The sequence below is a fragment of the Agelaius phoeniceus genome, chromosome 6, assembly GCF_051311805.1.
Source record: "Agelaius phoeniceus isolate bAgePho1 chromosome 6, bAgePho1.hap1, whole genome shotgun sequence".
Lineage (NCBI taxonomy): Eukaryota > Metazoa > Chordata > Aves > Passeriformes > Icteridae > Agelaius > Agelaius phoeniceus.
The window spans coordinates 37,088,215-37,112,787 of NC_135270.1; the positions used below are offsets into that span (position 1 = coordinate 37,088,215).

At 41.3% G+C, this 24,573-nt stretch overlaps 2 protein-coding genes and 1 long non-coding RNA gene across 18 annotated transcripts in view; 1 reads left to right on the top strand and 2 right to left on the bottom strand.

The window, feature by feature from the left end:
- STRN3 (striatin 3) overlaps nt 1-1,203 on the bottom strand; it is a 60,196-nt gene extending 58,993 nt beyond the window's left edge. For all 4 annotated transcript variants that reach the window (XM_054634052.2, XM_054634056.2, XM_054634054.2 and 1 more), the window contains exon 1: nt 883-1,203. In XM_054634052.2, coding sequence (XP_054490027.1) covers nt 883-1,203 — 321 coding nt within the window. The remainder of the gene's footprint in view (nt 1-882) is intronic.
- On the top strand, nt 597-23,599 carry AP4S1 (adaptor related protein complex 4 subunit sigma 1). 11 transcript variants are annotated; one of them, XM_077180411.1, is made up of 8 exons: nt 1,509-1,845; nt 4,151-4,314; nt 6,717-6,863; nt 8,557-8,757; nt 10,156-10,242; nt 11,087-11,155; nt 14,277-14,412; nt 22,851-23,599. In XM_077180411.1, the coding sequence occupies exons 4-8, from the start codon at nt 8,620-8,622 to the stop codon at nt 22,889-22,891; spliced, it is 471 nt and encodes a 156-aa protein (XP_077036526.1). In that variant the 5' UTR covers nt 1,509-1,845; nt 4,151-4,314; nt 6,717-6,863; nt 8,557-8,619; the 3' UTR covers nt 22,892-23,599. The 11 variants fall into 11 exon arrangements, with proteins under 11 accessions (XP_077036524.1, XP_077036523.1, XP_077036526.1 ...); XM_077180413.1 differs by lacking the exon at nt 4,151-4,314 and adding an exon at nt 7,384-7,409; XM_077180414.1 differs by lacking the exon at nt 4,151-4,314 and adding an exon at nt 7,387-7,409.
- On the bottom strand, nt 14,050-22,112 carry LOC129121122 (uncharacterized). 3 transcript variants are annotated; one of them, XR_013182841.1, is made up of 3 exons: nt 17,672-22,112; nt 17,194-17,299; nt 14,050-15,207 (listed from the first exon to the last, which is right to left on the bottom strand). It is a non-coding gene; the product is annotated as an uncharacterized LOC129121122 (long non-coding RNA). The 3 variants fall into 3 exon arrangements; XR_013182840.1 differs by having other exon boundaries at nt 14,050-15,059; nt 15,154-15,207; nt 17,194-22,112; XR_013182839.1 differs by having other exon boundaries at nt 14,050-15,062; nt 15,154-15,207; nt 17,194-22,112.
- Nucleotides 23,600-24,573: the final 974 nt, after the last annotated feature.

The window sequence follows — 24,573 nt, forward strand, 5'->3', positions numbered from 1 at the left end:
TAGTTGCAAAAATAATTAGTAAAATTATCCTATTACTAAAAGCAAACATTAGTGGCAAGAAATGTATATTGCAACTACAACACTCGCTCTCTATCATGAAAAGTTAGTCAATTTCCGTTCCCTAGATGAAGCTGGTATTTTGGTGTATACTGAAATGACCACACCGCAAACTTATCGATTCCTCACTCTCCTCCGATATGAAATCTCCAAAAGAAAGAAAGAGAGAACAAATTCGACCCGTCTCTAATTGCATGCCTAGCTAAGTCTTCCACTTACGATTTTCCTGAACTCCTTTTCCTCGTCCTGCCCTTGCTCGGGAGGCAGGGCCGCCTCCTAACTCCCTCTTTTCCCTCCAAAGCCAGAGCTCGCTGAGCTGCAGGGAGGCGTCAGTCCCTCCTCCCAGGCCCGGAGGCTCTTGCTGTCGGTAACCCGCACGGGCCCGAGGAGCCCCGGAGTCATTGTGCTGCGGGAGCCGACCGCAGCTGTCAAGGCACAGCGCAGCTCGCCCCGCCGGCGGGGAGGAGGGGAGGAGGGTCACAGCCCAGCGCCGCCCGCCCGCCCTTCCCCGGCCGCGCTGCGGGCCCCGCTCCGCGGCTCCGGGCGAGCGGCCTGCGGGGCCGGGGCCGCTCCGGAGCCGGGCGGGCGCCATGCTACAAACCAAAATGGCTGCCCCAGGGAGGGAGCCCGGCTCGGGCCTCCGCCGGTACCGCCGCTCCGCCCGCCGGACCTCGCCCAGGTACCGGCCCCGGGCCACGGCGAGCGGCTCGGCCTCGGGGGCCCCGCGGACCCCGCTCGCCCAGGCAGCGCTGCCCCCGCACGCCGCGCGCGGCCCGGCCCCCGGAGCCGGCCGGGCCAGTCCCAGATCGCCCCGGCCCCCAGTACCTGGAGCTCGGCCCGCTCCACCTCCCAGTGCGCCCTCTCCATCTCGAAGCGAGCCCACTCGTGCTGGATGTAGTGCAGGATCCCCGGGATGGTGTAGTGCTGGGGCCGGGACAGCTCGGCGGGGCCCGCCGCCTCCTGACCGGCCGGGGCCGCGGGGCCCTGGGGCTGCGGCTGTTGCCCTCCTCCTCCGCCGGCTCCAACCCCCACGCAGCCCCCACCCGACTGCAGGTTCATGTTCCCACCCGCCTGCGGCGGCGGCTGCTGCGGTCTCGGGGCGGCCGCCATCCCACCGCCTCCTCCGGCTCCTGGGTGCTCGTCCATTGTCTGCGGGGAGCCCTCCTCCTCGTCCCGCGGCGGGGGCCAGGAGCAGGGGCCGGGGAGGGGGCGAGCGGCGCTGGCTGGGGCGGGGAGGAGGGGGCGGGCCGGGCGGGGGAGCTGCGCCGAGCGGGTCCGGGTGTCAGCGCAGCGCGGAGCCGCCGCCAGCCGCCATTACAGCCCCGCGGCCCTCCCACCCTCCCACCCGGCCGGGCGGGGAGCGAGCGGCGCCTGCCGGGAAACCGCGGCCTGGCCTCCGCCGCCGCCTGCGCCGCCCCACGCGCCTGCGCGGGAGGGAGGTGAGCGCCGCGCCCGGGGGGGAGCGGGACGGGCCCGGGCCCGGGCCCGGGGCTGGCGGCGGGGCCCGGAGCTTCCTGCGGCGGGGTGGCCTCGGCCCCGCCTGCGCCGACCCCGGGCCGGTCGGTGTCGGGGCTAGCGGCGCGGGGCTCGGCCGGGCGGTTCCTCTGTGCCCCGGGTGCCAATCGGAAGTGGCGGCGAGGCTCGGTTCGCCCCGCCACTCGGGAGTGCCGAACGCCTGGAAGAGTCGGCGGGAATGCGGCCAGGCCGGGGCCTGCGGCCTAAAGCGACGCGCAGCCAGCGCAGCGCGGGGCCAGCACTTCAGTTTTTGAGACTCTGCGCGGTTTAATGGTGCGCTGAGTTCGCCCTACAAGGAGGTGGTTTAGAATAGATACATTAAATTTATGCTATGTTTCTGGAAGCTGGCTAATCTCTGGTCATCTTTGTGATACCTCGGTTGTGATGTGTGTAATGTATTCCCCCCTTGAGGAGGAAGAGTGCCCCATGGTCGCTATTCAAAACTCTTCCACGTGAGGATAGTTTTGCAAGAAATTACTGGTCTATTTTGTCTGGCTCAGTTTTATCAGTGATAACAATGTAGTATTGGAGGCTGTAGTTTGAATACGGTGAAATTGCCTTGATTGCAAAATACCACTCTGAAATGTAATACTTAAAATTATCATCGCATCCTATTTCAAATGATCCATAGGTCACCCATTTTAAGTAAGGTAGGTCTTTGGTTTTGCCTCGCTTCAAAATTTTTTCATGCTGTACTCATTCACTACATGGATAGTTTCCTAAAAAAGGTCGATTCTTGACAGACCTGGAATTCTGTTAATTACTGGAAAAAAAGCACTGTTTGTCTTAGTACGGTGTTTCCTTTCATTACCAATCTCTCTTTAGGTGTGTATTGATGCTTCAGTTAGTTCATCCAGTCCTTCCTTTCTTCTCCATTAAATCATTTCCTATTAAAATGTCATTGTCCATTCTTCCTGATTCCATACTGATTAGGCAATCTAAGTGCAGCTCCTTTCCACCTCAGCTGATTTCTTTTTATTGTCTACTGACAGTTACCTAGTCATTATTAAAAACTGAGACTTAGCTCATAACTAGTTTAACCTTTTGTTTAGCTGCAGTTGTTCAGGACATTCCTCATTCCTGAGTATACAGGAATTATTGCAGTTTAATTCCGTTACTATATTCAGCCAGCATTTTGACAACAGCAAAGGAAAACATTTTTATTCTTTCCTTCCCCTCTTGACTTCCCTAGATAACTAAGGTTGCTTTTTTAAAAAATCTCTGTCCTGAAACTGAACACAGTTTTTTATTTTAAAGCCATGCAGACATACTTGTTTCATCTTTTTGATGAATTGTTATGGGCACAGTAATAAACTAGACTACAAAAATTACTCTTACTGGTAAATTTAAAATAATACGTAGTTTTATTAAAGCCTCGTTCACTGACAGAACAAAAGTAGGAAGACCAAGAGTTCTGATTCTGTATGTGGTCTTTATTTGCTACATGGCTTTGTGCAATAAATCTATAGGAAGCTCAATAAACAAAATATTAAAAATACTTGTTACTTTTGCTACACCTCCTTGTGCTTCATGCCTCTATCATTTAGCCACTTTTAAATTTTCATTAATGCTTTAATACCAGTTTAACCCATTTTATTCTACATTTGGTGAAGGGCATGGAGGGGAAGGCATATTGGGAGCAGCTGAGGTCACTTGGTCTGTTCAGCCTGGAGGAGACTGAGGGGCACCTCACTGCAGTCAACAATTTCCTTGTGAGGGGAAGAGGAGCAGCAGGCACTGAGCTCTTCTCTCTGGTGCCCAGTGACAGGTCCTGAGGGACCTGAGAGAGTGGCCTGAAGCTGTGCCAGGGGAGGCTTAGGTGGGATATCAGGAAAAGGTTCTTCACCCAGAGGGTGGTTGGGCACCAGAACAGGCTCCCCAGGGCAGTGGTCACAGTGCTAAGCTGGGTGAATGACAGAGTTCAGGAAGCTTTTGGACAATACTCTTGGGCACAGGATGTGACTCGGGATTTTCTGTGCAGGGCCAGGAGCTGGACTCAATGATCTTTGTCAGTCCCTTCTAACTCAGAATATCCTATGATTCTACTTTCATCCACACATAAAGTGCCATTAGATCTCTGCATCCAGAAAGTCAACTTGTTTAGAGTTGGACAGAGAAGTACATTATTTGCCTATAGTTCTATGTAACATTTATTTTTAATTCTTGGTGAAGCAGTTCTGAAAATATGTAGTCATGCCATTTCTTCTTTGTGAGATTTTATCTCTTACATTCTAGCTAAGAGCCCTAGAATGTTGCAAACCTTTCTTAGACTGAAATAACTAAAATACTTCCAAATCTGTAGATGTTGACTGGAGTGGTTTTTGTTTGAGAGACACATGTCTAATTTGAATTGCAGCTGTACTGCAAGTACAATTCAAACTTAGATTGTGTTTCTTTTTTTATAATTTATGTGTCAGATTATGTATAAATATTGGTGAAATCTGTGACAAACTAAATTCAGTGCTTGTATCTATGCCAGAGGAATAATTAAAATTGTATTTAAAATATGCTTTATATTACTGCATGTAGAATCAGCTGGTTTGGCCTCATGGGAGACTTAAGATCTTTTTATCTGCAGAACAGGTATTGCAGGCTTTGCCTCTCTCTGAGGTCTCAGCTGTTATCTGAAAAGGAGTGTCACTCAAACAGGGACAAGTTACTTCGAGGTGTCTGATGTGGTTATGCAGCCTGCAGAGCTGACATGTCCTGGAAGCAGCTCCTGAACCGTATCAGCCTGGCAGTGTGAGTCACACAGGCCAATCATGATATGAATTTTCTCTCATAGATACTTATCTGCAAGAGATACTTTAATGAGGGTGAGATCTAATACACTGTAACAGCTTATATTTAAATCTCAGTAGAAAAACTGTATGTCATCTGCATGCATGCCAAATTATCTTTACAGGATATTTTGTAAGGGAAGTAAAGGAGAGTGCTACATAGTCACTCTGAAAGGTAATTTCTTTTGAAGGAAAGTTTGCAGTTTCCAGACTTGTTACATCTTCCCCAAGCGATACCTTCTGAAGTTTTTGTTTATAGGGAATCTTCATTCTGTGATAGAGTTCCATAGGTGTTTTGTAGATTGGGTATGTAGGACATGCAAAGAAGCATATCCCATAGGCTGTTCTGGACCAAATTTCTAATGCATGGCTGACTGGGATGGAGAGAGTTGGACTTGACAGTCCATCAGGATCTCGGTAGTCTCTTCCAGTCTTTGGTTCCCAAGCACATTTGTGATGCAGATAGTTGTCCAGTGACCTGGAATGAGAGAGCCTATTCATTTCTGACAAACAGCCTTCAGATAGTAATGTCTTTTCATTACTAAAATGAGCAAAATAATGGCAGAGATATGAAAGGCTTGCATCTTGTCAGCAATTCCCTTGAACTATATGATTCTGCATGCATAAAAGCATCGTAATCTGTGTGTGTGTGCATGGGTACACGCAGACATGTGCGTGAGAATGCTCAGAAAAGCATGTAAGACTTCTACTAGAGGAAAGATAGCTGGCTTTTTAAGCAGAGTACTGATTATTGATCATAAAAGGTAGCTTCTCAAATACAAAGAAGTTGGTGGAATGGGGTTTCTTTACCCATCAACATACACAGATATGCTTTTTGTTTGTTTATTATACTTCACTGGTTTCTGTACATCCTATATATGCAAAATTAATTTTAATGTGTTTTCTGTATTTGAAAGCCAAGATGAAAAGAGAAGAAATAAATTTTGTTTGTTAGAAACAAAACTCAGTCATTTCCCTTTTTGTCTAAATTGTACAAGCAGATGCTTTTACTACTACAAGTGAGTTTTTTTCAGAATTAGTTCTAAAGGAAACCCCTAAGATGTTCTTAACACTAGCATTATTCTCAAAGTCAACTATGCTTGCATACTTTTTTGTAAATTTTTATAAAGTTATTATTTGAACTTGTTAATTTATTTCTCTTTTTCTGCACAAAACTGTGTGCTTGTGCTGCCATTTATAGGAACAAATTTTCTGGTTAAAATCTTGAAGCCTATCTTTGAGACTGGTGGGAAAATACAGAAATGGCTACAGAAAGAGTGGACCTCTTTCCTACAGATTCAAAAGTTGTTGATTATGTTTTCCAATCCTATGAATATTACAGATAACACTTTTGAGGGCTACTATGGTTCTACCTCTGTTGCAATCTTGTTAGTTTTTTTTTCTTTTTTTAATCTATTCTGGATAAGAGCATTTGTGCAGATTCTAAAAAAACCAATCTGGTCTTAATATTTTCATCTGTAAAACAATCCAGGCTATTCATAAGGATACATGCAGATAAAATAGTCATAACATCAGAAAGGGATTAACCATGTACAAAGATTAGGTTAATAAAGGAATAATTAGGATTAGGGGCCAATCCTGCAATAGGATCATACATATGAATTTGTCATATGTTTTGCTGTTATGTATTGCTTAACAGTAACTCAAAGTACAACAGCTTTGTCAGTGCTCCTGGAGTAGTTGTACTGTTCGCCCTGTCCTCCTTTTCTCAAGCCCTTGGTAGCATTTATGACTAAATTATTAAAATAGCTTGGATCAAAACAGAGAACCATTAATTCTTGTTTCAGCAGTGCCGAACACAAAGATGAAGTGTAAAAATCAGATGAAAAAAGAAAAGCTGTCTACGCCCCTGTTATTACCTGTTTAGCATGGACAGACGTCTTTTTCAGTTGGTCTCCTGTGTCTGAGCTTGCTTAAAACAATGGGCAGCATTTCTTAGATTGTTTCTCTTTCATGCCACAGCTCCTTCTTAAGCAGCTTTAAAGTTTTGGGTTCCTTCTGTCATGATGTTGGCTCTTGCTCGGGGGCTTCGTTCTGAGCTGGAAGGAGTTGTTCATTCTTGTCCTTCTTAGAAGGTTTTTATCAAAAACTGACTACATCATCTTAGTATTTTAACTTTATGCTTTAAAATAAAGCATAAAGTTGCATCTTATTGCAACTCTAACTTCAAAATAGAATGTGGGGGGAAAAAGGAGCCATATACTAAACACAGCAAAGATAGTAGATGGTAGTCTCCCATTTAGTCATCAATGTCAGTCTACTTGCCTCCAACAGTGAAGATCCCATCATATATTTCTGTCCGGGCCATTTTTTATCTCAATGACCTGGTTCATTCTTTCTCAGAGTGAAACTGTGCTGATTCAGAAGCCCTGGGTGCAGTGCACAAGCCACATGCGCCACGGCAGCAGCAGTGACCAGCATCCACGACTCTGCTGAGGGAGTGACAGAGCAGGAGTGTGATCCTGGAGAGGCTTCACGTGCCTGGAGGAGGTGAGAAAGCTCTGAGACTGTCATGACTCCAAATAGACTGTGTTATCTTGAGGACTGATCCTGAGCTATGGGTCACTCAACTAAGAATGAATTCTCAATATCAACTCAAAGTAAAAATACATTTGAAATTACATATGGAAATCTAGACTTCTTTGTAAATAGAGTAAACCACAGTACACTGAGAAAAAAAAGGTCATTTTCTTGAGATCCAAGTGATGGCAAAAGAGGTGGCTTTTCAGAAAACAGTGACCACTGTGAATCATAAGTAAGCACTAATTAAGGTGAACACAATACATTGGGACTTGTTGCATCACTGTCATGAAAGATTTGTCACCCATGGGTGGTGTATAGCCAGTTTATTCAAGTTGCTAGTAATATGATGCAGCACCTATGGAGTTTGCCTTGTATTTTTTCTCCTGTTGTTTTTCTACATTAAGATACACTGTTTTTACTGAAAGAGCTACACTGTATATAGATTGTGGATTCCTGATAGTTTTTTTCTGTTTAAACTTTGTCACAGAAGTTGTGCGACCTAAGGTGCACCAGGTAAGGACCAACTCTTCAGAAGTGGAAAAAAAGGAATAATTTTTGCAGTAGTTGTTTTATTTCCAGTGCACAAACCTCAAGATTATTTGGGCCAATAAATCTGGGATGCAAATAGAAAGTCAGATGGAAAACATTACAGTGACTGTTCTCAGGCATTAAAGAAAATAACCCAGATCTTCTATTTCAAAAAATTACATCTGCAGCTTACTCTATTTTCATGCTTTTCAAAACATCAGAGATGTCAGTTGTTTAGCAAGCAGATTCTGACATATGCTGTGCTCTTTTTAATGCTCTTTTTCATTGTATGTTGCATGTGGTATATTTTAAAGCTATATTTCAGTGGTGTTGGGTGGATCAATATTTATTTATATTGAGATAAAGCTCTTTTGAATAATTAATGTGAACCAATTTCTCTTCAGCTATTGAAGATCCACACTTAGTTTTCATTAAGTGCAGAATTTACCTTTTGCATCAGGGTGGGAAATCAGACAGGAGAAGATGGATTTCAATAGCTCCTGGATATATATATATATATATCCAGGAGCTATATAATAGCTCAAGATATATATTGATACTGCAGATACCCAAATATTTAGGAGTTTCTCATTCTGTATTAAAGAAATGACCATATGTTGTGGCCCATGCATTTCCCTTTGTCATCTCTCCATTCAATTTGATGTGTCAATGGTATGAATGTAATTGTTAAATACAAGTTGGGGAGGGGAAAAAGTGCTTATGGGCAAATTTTGCTCTTAGGAACTGCATTAGTGTGGTTTGGTACTGGGCAAATTTCTGATGTTTGCAAACCAGTTAGCATGCAGGAAGAAAATGATGAGTAGATTTATGGTTATGAAGAAGTAATTGTTTACTCCTCCAATTTCCCAAATCCTATAAAAATTAATTTGATTGAAATGTGAAAATTTCTAATGGGAAAGCTGTTATTTAGTAGATAGTTTGTGAATAGTTGTGTGGGGAAAAAAGGGAGTTTTTCCATGGGATGTGTGCAAAAGATTTGAGATTTTTTTTTTCAATATTGTATGTTTTGGCAAGAAACTCCATCATAAGTATATGCATAGCTGGGGTGGATAGCTTTTAGAAAGTCTTTATTCCTGTGTATTACTACTCTTTTTTTTTTCCCTACTCCCAGAAATACTTCTCCTGATTCCTGCATCCAAAATTGAAATCTACCACTAAAATCAACAAAAAAGAAATGATAAAATTTTTTCTTATGGTTAACAAACAAGGTCAAACAAGACTGTCCAGGTATTATGAGCATGTAGAAATTAATAAACGGACAGTGCTGGAAGCTGAAGTAATCAAGAACTGTCTCTCTCGTTCAAAGGACGAGGTAGGTTTTGTAGGTTTTATTTTATCTGCATCTCACACCTTTCCTGTTGATAATTCTGAAACCTATCAGTGTCTATCACAGGTTATTATCTCATTTGTACCCACGATATAAAAGATTGAGTTTCTAGATTGTGGGTTCAGTCACTTGAACTGTTATTCTGTATTGAATACATATGTTTTTCTGAGGCTTTCAGAGATTTTGGACTCGTGTGTATCACTGTCATGAAAATTCCTCTTCTTTGTTTGAAGAAGCTCAGAAGTCATGAAAAACTCATTTTTATCAGTGTTATTGCTGGTTTTACTGAGATATTACAGTTTTGCCAGAAGGTAGAGGGCAGAGTACTGACAGCTCCAAGTTTAAACTTAGGGGAGAGGATCCCAAATTATGAAAACATTATCTAAAGCACAGGAGAGTTTGGAAACACAAATTTTTAGGCCTCTGTATTAGACTTCTTTATTTAAAAGAAGTGTTTACGTGTTCTGCAAGAAAGTCAGAAAACATAGAAGTTGAAAAATTTTTTGGATGAAAGTTGAGATTTTCATTGCTCTCTTTAATTAAATCAGTGGTTCTTTAAGAAAAGCACCGAACTTTGGCACATTGACTTGAATTAGAGAAGAAGTGTGGGACTTGGACAGTGAATGAAGTTTATTGGTTTCTGTTCTGAAGTTAGCTTCTTTACTTTTCCTTAATGTTGTGTGTTCTTGCACAGCACTCCTCACATACTTCATTCTAGGAAACCTCAATCAAAATAGCAGTTCTTACAAGTCGCTTAGTTCGCAGCTTTGATAGTGGCTAACGAAAGGAACGTCTTCGTGCTGCTCCTGCCGGGGCATTTCCGAGCGCAGCTCCAGCGCAGGAGGAGCTGCCGGCGCTGCCGCTGCCATTTCGGGCACCGAGCGAAATGACACGGAGAGAAAAGGCGGCGGCAGCTCCTCCAGCGGCGTGAAACGGCGCCATCTCCTGGCTCCCTCCCGTTGGGAAACATGTTAATTCCCCACTGGGTCTGGAAGTCTAGTATTTTTAATTTTTACATTAAAATATCGATACTTTTTTGAAATAGGAAAATTACCTTTAAGTCTCTTTTTGAAAGGGCTTGCAAATGAAAATTGTGGGAAAGTACTGGGTGCCTTTATAACACCAAACAAGTAACTTCAGTTCTGCATGTTTCAGTTTCTCCATTTAAAAAGTGGTGGCATGTTTTTTGTCAGCAGATGAAAAGTGTGGTGTAACAGTTACCGTACTAAATTTCTTTCAAGTTAAAATCGATGAATCTTGGCAAATCCATGTTCGCTGTGGGTCTTAAGAACCTGAAAGCTCAGGTCCTTTGAGCAATGTGCTTTATACTGTTGTATGCTTAAATGGCAGCTGCTATATTTGACTCATTTTACTTCTGCCTAGTGCTCTTTTGTTGAGTATAAGGACTTCAAGCTGGTGTACCGACAGTATGCAGCCCTTTTCATAGTTGTTGGCATCGACCAGACAGAGGTAAGAAATGATATACTCTCTTACAATTAACATTTATAGTGATTATCACAGCCTAGAACTCAAGTCTTCATCCAGTATGGAATTTTTCAATAGCAATTAGAGAATTTCAAAAAGTCAATGTAAAAAAATTCTCTCTTTTTAATGTCCTAAAGAAAAAGTTCCTGTACTGTCAGCTATAAAGATGTCAATTTATTTTACTTTTCAAACAGGGAAATTAAAAAAAAAGGTATCTGAAACCTGACAAGTACTGCTATTTCATATGTTCAGGTTGCACCTGGGAGTCTTAGTGTTTGCACTGATGACTCAAAAATTAATTCAGAAATTCTCAGAAATTAATTCAGCATTTACTGTTGGAGACCTTAACAGGGTGGTGTGGAAGGTAGCTGCTGCCTACCACAGTATCTTCAAGTCAAGGTTATCATGGCAGGCAATTTGGGACAAATTATTTTGGCTTTGCTACAGAAATTGCCCAGCAGAGGCTGGCTCTGTGCTACAGCTGGCTGGTGTGACTTCAGCATGGGTAAGCTTAACCTAGTTAACTGTGTGTGTCCATAGAGCTGAGCTGGGAGGGGGTGGGACAAGGGCTGCAGGGGGATGGCAGCACCCAGTGAGAGAATCCATTGGGTGTTCAGAGCTGCTCTGTGTGGCCAGCCCAGAGCTCCTGCCCTGAGCACTGCCCAGGGGTGCCCAGCTCTCAGCACCTCAGCTGGGTGACTACATGGCCTGAGCAGAGGGCTTGCTCTATTGTCTAATGGCTTTTCATTCACCACAAACTGAATTAACACAAAGAATACTATTACATTTTGTAGATGTTGATTTAATATTCAGTTGGTTTTAATTTCAGAATGAGATGGCAGTATATGAACTAATTCATAATTTTGTGGAAGTTTTGGACAAATACTTCAGCAGAGTGGTGAGTGATACACTGAATCTGTTACAAAACATTTTTTCTCTTTCAAAACTTGGTGGAAGTGTCATTTCAGAGAATAAATCAAGGGAGAAAAATATTTAATATTTTAGAATTTTGATAAATATTATCACTGTAGGGAAAGGCAGTATGAGCTGATTTTTTCAGAGAAGTAGAAGTATACATGGGTTATAAATTATCAGACAAGGAATACCAGAAATATTTCTGTTAGAAAAGCATGGGTTTATGGGTTTTTTATGGGGTTTCTTTGGGTCATATACTCTTAAATTAGCCATAGGCATTTTATATGTTTTAAAGAAATAAAGGGGGTTTACGTTGCAGTTCTTATGCACTTTATAGTATTACATTCCCCAAATGAACTTCATTCATTATTAAGATGGTGTAAGCATGAAGCAGGGAACTGACATCACTCTCACTGAACAAGATCAGAGGAATGGAGCAAAAGAAACCTCAAAAACCAGTCTGTACTTGTACTCCCCATATTGTTGTCAAGCAACAGTGGATATCTGATAAAACAACTATTATAGAGATAGTAATTTTGTTAAGGATTCAACATCAGACATGGCTCCATTTAAAATGACACTCTTCCTTTTGGTGGTGAAATTTTTTTGCTTGCTTGTTTTACAAAGTTTGAAAATACAGCTTTGTAATTCTGGTTGGAACATTTTCTATTTAATATAGGGTTTGTAATAATCTTGTTACAAAAAAAATTGACTGGAATCATACTTTGGCACAGTTTCAGTTATCCTCTGCTGAAATGTGTTGGATATCCCTCTCAGACAAGAGGACTGGATAGTTTCCTCTGTAGTCAGGTACTTGACGGTACTACACTGGTTACTGTACATACAAAATATCAGTATGCAGGTTCTATAACTGCTTTGCCAGTTCTAGTACTGTAGCAGGCATGGCAGAGCTCCCTCTGTGAATTCAAGGACATGCTTAACAAAGTCACCTGCTCCCTTCACTGTTTAGATGCTTGGCAAATCTTTTACGCTGTTATCTCAACTGACATTGCCCCAGCCATGGAAACTGCTGGCACTAAGTATATCATTCTCTGACTGCACTGACCTCAGAATTTCTCTTAAAATTGCTGACTGTAGTCCCAGCCTAAGCAGTGATAACTAGGAATGGGATTAGATCTCAGCAGCACAGGAATGCACAATAAAATTTAGTCTTATTTGTCTGATTGAGTTAATAGTCGCCAACCACCTCTCAAATGTTATTCAATTAAAGCAGAGCAAAAATAGATGTAGTTCTTGTACATATAAATGTAGTATATATAATCCTTTGACCACACATATAACCCAACCACTGATAGCTGTTGGAAATTTGCTGAGTTCATCATACCAGAGGGTTTTTTTTTTATTTTCCATAGCGTTTTGGGTTTGACACAGAGGAACCTAAAAGGGGGGTGCTAAAAGAAATCTCATGCCATTTGATGGTTCTGGTTTTAATATCATATAACACAATAAATGGCAGAGCACAAAGACAAGGGCTGTAATTCTAGCTGGGGTTTCTGGCAGTAACCACAGAGCAAGAAAATATAAGTCTGTACTTTTACAAATTACTATTTAGGATTTGCAGCATTTTAGCAGAATCCCAAATTATGATGATGGCAATGGAGACAGAACTCTGGGAAAGGAGAGAACATGTGTCCCACTCTAAAAGGACATTTTGTCATCTATTATTTTTAGACTTGAGAGCTTTAAACATTCTCCCATACTCAATTTTTATCTAATGGAGTTTACAGAGCTTGAATTCAAATATGAGAACAAACATTAATGGAATTAGGGGGAAAGCTTTCAAAGTGGCTTGTGAGATGTAATTCTGAGTCCCCTTCACTTTTATATGGCTGTCCAAGAAAAATTTTGCATACTGGTCAGAATTCCAATGTCTCCAACAACTTTTTACTGCTGAGAAAACTTAAACTGATCAGGCCCTTAAAATGTAATTTCTATGATGGATTAAAAACTTCTAATTGAAGAATGGCAGAGTCACTCAGCAGAGGCCTGTAGAGTAGAACTAGTCCAGTTTAGATCATCTTTAGACCACAGTAGTAGTAGCAATTTTACCAGTAAAACCTTACCAGCTTTACTCTGCCTTAAAACCAGGTTTATACCATGAATGAAAACCACATTATCAAACTCAATTCTCTCGGTAGCAGGTAAAGATTCCCTCTTTTAGAGACAGGGGAATCTCCACCCAACTTGGCAAGATCTTAAGTGCTAAGGCTGTGATTAATTCTTTCTAAGTTTAGGTATTTCACTGAGGCACCTAAGTTAGAAATTTGGTCATCCTAAGCTCCCTTTACTGGCAGTGGAGACCGATGAGTATCTCGAGAAAGTGAGTCATGCCTCAAGTGTGCCGAGTCAACTGGGGAAGGTCCCCGTCTCTGCTGCTGACTGCAGAGAGACCATGAGGGCTTCTAACTCAGACATTTTGGTTAAGTGAGTAATACTGCTTGGGATAAACCCAAAAATAGAAGGGAAATGATGACTATATGAAGAATTGTGTTGCTGGGGCTGGAGAATACATAGAAGTGCTAAGAGTCCAAAGCTTGGAGTTGCCTTGCCTTTCCTAATATATGCAGCCACTACCACAGCCATGGGAATATACAGTGTCTCGATTTTGCTGTTGAAATTATCTGCAGCAACCATTTTAACTGTGTAAACTTGGCATTAACGTCCTGGTTTTGCAGAAGGAGGAAGAATATAGGGCTGGAACTGCCATGATTAGAGCTGCTGGTTTTCCACCCACTCACTCAGATGGCACTGCCTATATTCAAATTGTTACTTGTAGGTGACCTCAGATAACACGTGTTATCTGTCTATGTAATCAAAGCTAATGTTTTACTGAGGTCAGTAAAACATTAGCTTTGATTCCATAGACAGATAACACATGTAAAGCAAAGCAGCGATGCAAGAAAGAACTTGTCATTGTCCAGTCCAGAACAGAAATCTGAATCACTATAAAATTTTCTGTCATTGTTTTGAAGACTTCCTTTATCCTTTGAAGGGATGTGTTATGTTTAATGATTATGAGATGAGATCATCTCAGATAAGAGATCAAAATATAACCAATGGCTGTCTATCTCTTTTCCTTGCAGAGTGAATTAGATGTATCCTTTTCAGTATCAGAAATCCATTTGTTATCACTTTCTGGTGTATGTTCCAGTTCATACTGTCTTCATAGCACTGACTGTCACTCAAGTCAATGCGATGTTCACCAGTTTTGCACTTGGAGTAAGTAGCACCATTTTGGCACCTTTCTGAAAGCATAGGTGATGTTCACCTATTTAAATCCTCCATCATTAAAATAAGCCTGGTTCCATTTAAAGTAAGACACAGAGAGCTTGCTTTGAGAGAGCTAAGTACATGAAAAGTTAAATTCATGGGGAACTTTCAGGCTTCAGTAGTTTAAGGTTTCACTTTGAGTTACAATAAAATAGATATTGAAATTACTGTAATAACAACTGAATGTCACAGCTGTGTCTTGAGCCAAATAGCAGCACTATTTGTAAGATTATGTTTGCAGTTTGATATGAGTTTTACTGTGTATGTTTGGAAGGAGGGAAAAACGTGGGAGGAGAATATTTAGGAAACCAGGTGTTAATTTCTTTTCCCACTCCTACCCTTACACTGCTGTATTTTCATGCTTATGTTTTGCAGGGTATTAATTAAAATATGATTTAAAACTAACCCAAATACAAATACTAAAATACAGTCCTGAACAATTAAACACAAATAGCAAGTAAATAAAGCACAATACTGGAAAAATTAAACCAGGAGAATGTAGCACAGTCTTCCTTCTCAGTTTTTCCAATTGCACTGTGTGTTGACTCTACTCCAGCAGTTCTTATGCTTATATTTGTTGTTGGTTAAATGCAGATCTGCTGGTAGAAAGAGTTTCAGTTACACACCTGAAATACAGTTGCCATCTTGCAATTAAGTACTGTCAAGTAATTTAGTTTATTTATGAATTACCACTTATGAAGAACATAGAAAAAATCTGTAATTTTTCTTGTTCTTACTTCTTTACTGAAAAAGGAAAAAACAAAACAAAAACCAACAGGAAATAATTAATTTCACTTTTGAAAATATTTTAAAGCTTGCTACATGCTGTAACTGCCTCATTTGCTGACTGTATATATACACGCGCACACATACATACATATATATGTGTATGCATGTATGTTTGTACATACATTCACACATATTATCCACATTTCCTTCCTGAAATTTAGAAAATGCTGTGGTGTTAGTAAAACCCCCTTAAATTCACTGATACTATGAAAGTGCAATGATGATACTCCAGTGTGAAGGGAGTGTCTTCAGGTGTGTGAGCGATTGTAGAAATACAATTTTTGTATTCAGTTAGTTCTAATCCTGAACTATGTGTTCATGTATATGAGCTTTGCCAAATTAGAGACTGACCTGACCTATTTAGTAATTACACATAAAAGAATCCCCTATGTTTCCATATAGTGTGCTTTGATCATACAGTTGCCTGATTATCGGAGTCATTTGGTATACTGACTATTCTGAATTCTGCTGCCTCTGCTCAGCAATTTCCTACCAAGAGCTCTACACCTTTGAGCTACTCCCACACTAGCCCATTTAATAGCTGAGAAAGCTGCTACATATCATGGAATAGTTTGGGCTGCAAGAGACTTGAAAGGTCATCTAGTTCCAACCCCTTTGCCATGGGAAGGGACACTTTCCATTAGACCAGGTTGCTCAGAGCTCCATCCACCCTGGGTCTTGAACACCTCCAGGGATGAGACATCTACAACTTCTCTGGGAAACCTGGGGTAGTCCCTCACCACCTTCACAGTAAAGATTTTTTTCTTGATATCTAATCTACATCTGCTCTCTTTCAGCTTGGAGCCATTTCCCCCTTGTCCTGTCATTACGTGCCCTGGTAAAACATCCCTCTCTAGCTTTCTTGTAAGGCTCCTCTTCAGATACTGGAATGCCCCAATTAAGTCACTCCTAAATCTCGTTTCTAGGCTGAATAATCCCAATTCTCTCAGTCTTTCCTCATAGGAGAGATGTTCCACCCTTCTAATCATCTTGGTGGCCCTCCTCCGGAGTCACTCCAGCAGCTCCATGTCCTTCCCGTGCTGGCAGCCAGAGCTGATGCAGCCCTGCAGGTGGGCTCTCAGCAGAGCAGAGCAGAGGGGCAGAATCCCCTCCCTGGCCCTGCTGCCCACGCTGCTCTGGATGCAGCCCAGGACACGTTTGGCTCTCTGGGCTGGCAGTGCCCAGGGCTGCCTCATGTGCAGCCTCTCACCCACCAGCACCCCCAAGTCCTTCTGGGCAGGCTGCAGCACCAACACTGGGTCTTGTTAAACCTCATGAGGTTCCCATGGTCCCACTCCTGGAGCTTGTCCAGATCCCTGTGGATGGCACCCTGTCCTTAGTCTGCACTGTTTGGAGAAGTTGTTGCGTTATATGCTAACACTAATGTTGGAAACAGGTGCAATATCATGTCTGAATGATTCCTGCAGAAATTCATCTACATGGGTCTCATCTGCATGATGATATGAATATAAATATTTAGAAAATAGGAGTGTGTATTTCTAACTTACTTGGTCATAGTAGAAAAATACTGGAAAAGCTCATGTCTGATATGTCTCTCCTTAACATATATGACATATGCACAAAGTATGTAGCTTTAGCATTCAGAAGTGCACTTTTTTGATATACATTTCAGGAACAACTTTACAATAAAACATTTCACTTCTATATATGTACAAAATAATTCTCCCACTTAGGAAGAGCTTAATTCTTAAGTTGAAAAGCTGCCTAAAATAGTCCAGATGAGATACCCTCCCTTATTAAATGTAAGTTACAGAGGTGTAACTAAGATGAAGTGGATTGTTCAGAACTGTGTTTATTTTTGACAACAGCTTGAATAGCTGACCCAGAAGAACAATCTGGGCAAGTGCCTTTAGCTATTATTGCAGTGCAAGAAATAAACCATCAACTTGCCTTTCATAATGTGAAAGAAAATATCCTCACCTGTGATTAAACCATTGCCTTTGCCAAATGGTCTCACACTAACTCTTGTGCTCAGTGCAGTTAGCTTGGATGCAAAATATCTGCTGGAGAAGGTGTCTTCTGAGGTCTGCAACAGTGAACACCAAGTACTATTTACAGAGTCTTTGTTTACAGAATATCTTGCAGGAGACTCATAATTTCCTGACTCCCTGCTATTATTTTTGTGTACAGATCCATAGGAAGTTTATTTTAAATGTGATAGTGGCTATTTTATATTGCCAGTAGTGTTTACTAACATGAAAAAAATAGAAGGAAATTACATGAACTCAAAACCCATTTAAAATAGACCATAATTACTAAGGCTATTTAGCCATGCACAGAAAAAAGCCCAGTTAAATCCAAAGGCTGAGCTTATTACACATTTGAGATGTCCCTGGAGCCCACACCAAGCCTGCAGCATGTGCACTGGTTCTTGCAGCTCTCAGACATAGTGCATTACCCCAGTATTCCTGGCAATGCAGTTCCAGCAGGGGCAGAACTCCAGCTTTAATTTAGGTCCACACCTGAATTCATCCAGGGCATCCACACTGTAGCTCATGTCATGGTCTGTCTAGAGCCAGATGTCAGGAAGGGTGCCTTGGGCACAAGGCAGGGACTGGGTCAGGTCTGAATCCTTCCCAACAAGATTTACACATCCTGTTGGTGTGTATGACGTAGGCAGGTATGATGCTAAACAATGCATGAACAATTGCACCGTTTTCTCATGTATTCTGCAAAAATGAACACAGATTACCTATTGGTTAAGTACTTGAGAGCAGCCAGCTTTTTATAGAAGCTTTCATGTGTGAATTGTGAACCACTTAGCCATTATATGATGTCCCTTTTCATTTTGAGAGTCAGTTGCACACTTAAAAGTACCTAGGCTGGAATGACATTGGATTGTTTTTAATACCAGTAAGCAGTGTTGTTGGGCCAGCTGAATGAACAAGTACTGAAATTGTCCTTGGGATGTTATGCCCTAATGTGTTAATAACACTTGATAAACCACACTTTGTCTATAAAATAAGTGGGCAGGGTTTTCTGAAGCACTAAAACTCCAGCTTGGGTGGGGTAGGAACTACTTTCTTGCTATGATGACGACAAAAGAGACCATAAAAACACGTGTTAGGACAGCAGCTTTATAAGCAACAAAACACTGGTAAGTATGAGTTTCTAAAATTACGAAAGGTAACTTTTCTATTGCCTGAACTGGTGAAAGCAGTTGAACACATTATTAACTTCTAGAGAAATATATACTTATGCTCCCCTTGTGGGAAGGGAGGGGGTGACAGAGTGCTCTAGGACTAAGCATCTGAAAAATGTTGTTTTGATCCAAAAAAGCCATTACATTCTATTGCAACTAGCTGCTGCTGCTCCTCCTAGGACAGATAAGAAGCTTTGATACAGGCAACACTTCATGTGAATCAACTAGTCTTCAGTTCCCTGTGGGATAACACTGAGAATACAGTGCATTTAAGGAGTGTGAAAACTGAATGATGAATTCATTCTCTGAATTTATAAGGATGCACGTCAGTTTGCACGTAACATAAGTGGGTAAAATGGAAACCTATAAGACTAGCTTAAAATTAGCTTAGCTGTTCTAGAATTTCACAGAATTGAAGGCACCTTTGTCTCCTGTTTAATATCAGTGTAGTCATTTGAGGAAGAAATAGTCAAGAAAGCATTTAATGGGTTTCAGTGCCTTAAACATGCCTGCCATTAGAAAGGTTAAAAGTTATTGAAAGTGAACATTGGCAAAGATAAGTCAGAATGTGTGAGTCTACATTAAATAAAGAAGCAACTCCAAATAACCTCTAGTTGAAGATGAATGTACGTTATGGAAATCAAGGGTTTGTAGTGCTGTATATTCAGTAGCAAACCATCTGCCCCATATGTACCTATACTGTTATCTAGAAAGCTTTGTTTGTGCTCCTGGGTGTGGTCTGGGATCACAAGGTGCACATCATCATCCCTTAAGTGTGGACACACCCTTAAATTACTTGTCTGGAAAACCCTGAGGTCTCTTAAAATGCCTCCATAGGAAGAAGTTATTTATTACATGTAAGTCCTAGCTGTGCCTTTTCCCCTTCTTTCGTTCCCCTCTTCCCTGCTCAACTGTCAATATACACAATCCTTGTGTCACATGTACTTCCTCTTAGTATGCATTTGCCATAAAAGAGATAATAGAAAGTACCATTAATGTCTTTGAGAAGGGGAGCTCTAAGTTACCAAAAGTCAGTGTAACATTTAAAATGCCAGTCGTGTAGGTACCATTTACTTCTACTGCTTGGTATGCAGCTTGCTGCAGCATTGCCAGAAACTGAGAAGCCAAAGCCGAGGGGACTCACCTTGGCCCAGGCTGGCATGTAGAGATTAACACGTTTTCCTCTGCATTCTTGTTTTAAAAAAGTCCTGTTCTCCTCTGCCTGGATCTAGTGAAAGTCTCTTAGTGCTCTTTTTGTGGGTAGCCAGGATTCTTACTGGAAGCAGCACCTTAAATGACAGCTCTGGGTGGAGCACATGGCAGTGCAAACACCAAATACAGCTTTTTCCTGTTGCCAGCTGCTCAAACTGGTTTGCTTGGCTGCTTTCAGTTGGGTGTGGATTATGACTTCAGGGCTTTAAACCCTGAAATTTGGGGTCACTTGCCAAACAAGTTAACAGGTGGGGAGGATGAGCCTTGCTAAGGATCAAATACATATGCCTCCCTGGGCATGGCATTCAGACATGAATGGCTGAGCTGTGTTGGGCAAGGTGTAACCATAAAGCATAGGTGAAACTCACAGGAAGGGGAAAAGAAAGAGTTGCTCCCTGTACAATCCAATTGTTTGCCAAGAACACTGTGGTGAAGAGAGGTGGAATGTTAAGTTGAGGGTAGAAGCTAAATGCTTTGGGACCTTCCAAAATCAAGTCGATAGATCTTTCCAGAATGGTATTAGTATCCCCATTCAAACTGCAGATGAAATTACTATTTCTGGAATGATGACTGTGAGACTACCATATTAGAGATGGACAGAAGTCATCCCACTTTTCTGCAATGGAGTAAGCCCATTTGGAAATAACCTGGAAAGGCCTGCAGGGAAATTGTAATCTCCTTGAACTACTTTGGGTCTGAGTGAACCAGCTCCAAGATTCTTTGCATGGGTACAGTTTTCCTTTGACATGGTATTGGCTTTTCTGGAAATACAGCAGGGGAATAAACAGCGATGACAAAATGTCATTTAAAATGTGATTTAAATGTTTTCTTAAATGGGATGATGCAGAAAAATAAGATGGGGGTGGCAGGTTGCTGCATCGTCACTGATCCTGGTTGATTAAGTTGTCTGGGTTTTAGACTTTTGGAACTGTTAGAGGAATGTCTGGGCTCTGCCATGGGAACTGGGGCAGTGTGAATTAGTGGTAGAGTGTAAAAATTAAAAGCCAGGAGGAGTTGGCTTTCTCACTAACAGAAACTGAATGGAATGTTATCTAATTTCCTTAACAGATCCTGTAGCCCAGTGCAGAGCAGTGTCAGAGGTCAACTAAGCAGCAAAACAGCTGTTTTTCTAGAAATTCTCACATTACTGTAATAAAGAAATCCTAATTTCTCAGATTAAAATATTTCTGTAAAGGCTGATTTACTCAGTAAGTTTATCACAGCAAGAAATTTGGCTTCAATCTTTAAACTACCAAGCCAAGTAAAGCTACCACCTGTCTTTGGTACCACAGAAATCATGACTGTTTGAAGTTGTAAGGACAGCACTGCTCCTCAGTATCAAAAGACACGATTTTTAGAAACAATGCAGGCCCTATGGTCAGATTCAGGAAGAAGTTTGGTATTTAAAAAATTATTTAGAATTAAATTAGGTAGTTAAGTTTAGGTCAGCAAATTGGAAGCCAATGAACCATGGCCATCCCCAAGACCCTGCTGACAGCTATAGTTTCTCACCTAGCAGTAATTAGTAGAAAAGTTATCTGGGGACCTGAATTGTGCTACTACACAGACATGCTGTGCTCTTGGTCAAGCAGAACACTTTCTGCTGGAGCAGTGCTACAATTGCTTCCCCTTCTGCACAAACACACCAAGTAGTAGCACCAAGTTCAGCCCAGAGCATTCGCAGCAAGGAGGAACAAATACATAGATACCTGGCTCCCGAGCTGTTGTCATTTGCAGTTCAGTACTCACGCTGCTCCAGCTCTTGGGCAGAGCAGTATGGCTGACTGCCAAAGTCTGAGCCACTGGCAGCCAGGAGACAGAGCAGTCTTCTTCAATGCCTGAGTTGTGTTCAAAAAATAAGACTGATATTTAGCACAGAGAGCAGAGGAAATTCTTGATGATTTCAAAAACATGATTCTTGCTACTCCACTGATTAGCAGGGAAAACCACTAACATAACTAGAAACACTAGAACAAAGCCAGGCTGTCTCTTTTGAGTTCAATTCACAGTGTCATAAATAGCAGAATGGGAGAGAAGACACTCAAGAGACTCTTCAAAGGGGGGGGGGGGGGGGGGGGAAGTATTGAGAGATGTATTTAGCAGTTACTGTACAAAGTCTTGCTAGCTCCACTGCAGCAGTCCTCAATACATGGGCAAGGTTTAGAAGGTACAAAATGAAGGCAATGCAGACCTGTTGCACTTAGCAAAGCAGCATAGAACACATGTAAAGAGCAGCAACAGGTGGAGAGCAAGGCAGATAAAGGGTTATTCATGCTCTGTGTATGTATGTCAGTGAGGCATAACAGATGCAGCCAGCAGGCTGCTTTGCTGTGCCCATTTCCATTTCAGGTTCTGGAGATAAATGGCAACATCCCAGTATTTTTTTCACGGCATAACCCTTGGCAGTTGTTCAGTGGATGTGCTGGACACTCCTGTCTGCATGTATGCACTCATGTGTCATGACTGCCCACCACTTCATACCCCTGGAAGGCATGTCATCGTTTTTTTGGGTTTTTTTTTGTTTTTTTTGGTTGTTTGTTTTGGTTGGTTTTTTTTGTTTGTTTTTTTTTTGTTTTGTTTTTTTTTTTTTTTTTTGAGACAGATGCTGTTAGATAAAGTTAGGGAAAGGCAGATGTGCTTATGGACCAATGTGCTTATTTATTTATTTACTTTTCCTCTTCTTTATGAGATTTACTGCTAGATCAACGACTCAACTTTATCTATCAGCATACTCCTAATTAAGCTATGTCCAAGCAGATCAAATACTGTTAGTTATTCAGGGCAAGGAAATTTTGGCAATCTAGTGCTTAAGAACTTGCTAATTACCTTCCTTGGAGGAATGTAGAATTTTTGCATCTTCACATAGAAGGTTGTGACCCCTTGATAACATTTCATATCTAGACAATACATGTCAGGCAGACAGTAAAATTAACCACCTACATCTAAGTGTAAGTTCACCTGTTTTTTGCAACTATGTATTAGTGCTATATTCCAGGACAGGATACTGCTGGGGCTTCAACTTGTCTAATTCTGACCACTCCGTGATCAGAAAAAAGCATCAGTTGAACTGTTTCCTTAGCTTTATTAAAATAATGGTAAATAAACTAGAATAAATTAAGAAGTACTGATTTTTGTTAAGTTTTATTGAAGACTTAGGAGCCTGAGATTTTTTCTGAATTATCTTCACCTTGTTCAAAATACACTTAACTTGAAATGTTTCTAGATCATGTTCAATTTGGACAGAGTGCACATCATTTTGGATGAAATGGTGCTAAATGGTTGCATTGTGGAAACAAACCGGAACAGAATTCTCGCCCCTCTGTTTGTGCTTGACAAAGTGGCAGAAGGCTAGGAAGATGCAAGAGTGACTCAGTTTTACAAAAGATGGCAAAAGCATTAAGAATGTGCCCAGAGGAGTCTTCTGCTGTTGCAAGACTGACTCATGCAACATTGAAATTAATTGGAAAATTATTTTCATTTCTTTTATACTCTGTGTACCCTATGGGAAAGATACAGCTAAACACGTGGATGCATTGAGATGCAGCTTCACTGACCCAGCAGAACTCTTCCTAGAATGGTCAGTAATTATAAAACATTTTGAGGATGAAAAATGGAAACTTACCATGACTGACTAGGTGTCCCTTTGAATTATGTAGTATCATGCCAGACCTAGAAGACAAAATACACAGAAATACAAACTCAGACTGAGTTTCAGTCCTTCCCTTAAGCACCAACTTGATTTATTTTCATACAAATTTACTGTTAATAATAGTTCTGTGACTTTTATGCCTACTTTTAGACTATATTCATCCTTCATCAAAAAGTTGGTTTCCCTCCCTTTGCCATTCAAGTCACGGACACAAAAAGAAAAGTACAGATGTATTAAGTATTTCTGCATACTCTGCAAGTTGTAACTGGAATTATTTAGCACTTAAATATTATAATATTAATAAAAGATAATTAAAATCAGAAGTTTAATGCTCTTTTGTCATGTTGGCTTCATAAATTACACAAAATCTTGTCCATTTTGGCACACCAGTGTATTTTTTTTTTTCTCTTGTATATGCTATCTATGCATCAAGATTAAAACTCTTACAGAAGATGAGTAATAAAAGACATGCAAGTTCTCAGGACTAGGTAGGTACTGAATGAAGTCTCCCTTCTTGAGCAGGAAACTGCAGCCACGGTGAGTTGCATTCCCAGGCATCCAGCATGCTGATTCACACTGCACACTACTCTGTCAGTCGGGGCAGTTGGCAATCTCAGCTTACTTCCACTTACCTTTCTAGAACAGTTATCTGCCTCCTTCTTCTTAGCCTCCAGCCGAACCCTACACACAACCTGATACTGAATAAGCATATTCTGTGTGAAAGCACACACTGGTCACATAAACACCACTCAGAAACCAGTGTCTAAGGAGCAAAGAGTGTTGTGTCTCAGAGTAATCCACAGGGCTTTCACACAGCAACATGTTTATCAAAACAAGATGATGTTGGGACTGGAGCAGAGTTGCATGAACCTGGGCACAGGTGTTTGTCTGAAGCACGTCAGGCACAGGAGTGGGCAGGATGGTGGATATTCCTCTCCAATTCTGCATTAGGAAAAATCTAAAAAACAATGCCATGAAAAGAAATCTGGCACCAGCCTGATGTGTATGTGCAAGGCAGAATCTTTTGGCAAACCCCTCTCAGCAGTAGCCTGAGAAGTTGTTACCAAAGACAACAAAGCAAAACTTATTACATAGGTTCAACCACTATAGATTTTTTTTTTTTTTTGGTATCAACTACTTGAAAATCTTTAAAACCCTATCTTGCTTTATCTTACTGTAAGCTACTTTTCTTCCAATAAACATCATATGCTAACACCAAGACAGCCAGTCCAGCTCATGTAAAGCTGAATCAGCTGTATCATCTGACCCAGATTTTATTCCAGTGCAATAAAGAGCT

What these genes read in the sequence shown, in the direction of transcription:
- AP4S1 (XM_077180409.1), top strand. Translation starts at nt 8,620, where the DNA reads ATGATAAAATTTTTTCTTATGGTTAACAAACAAGGTCAAACAAGACTG. An exon ending in TCTCTCGTTCAAAGGACGAG is followed by an intron (nt 8,758 to 10,155) that starts GTAGGTTTTGTA and finishes ACTTCTGCCTAG; the next exon opens with TGCTCTTTTGTTGAGTATAA. An exon ending in TTGGCATCGACCAGACAGAG is followed by an intron (nt 10,243 to 11,086) that starts GTAAGAAATGAT and finishes TTTTAATTTCAG; the next exon opens with AATGAGATGGCAGTATATGA.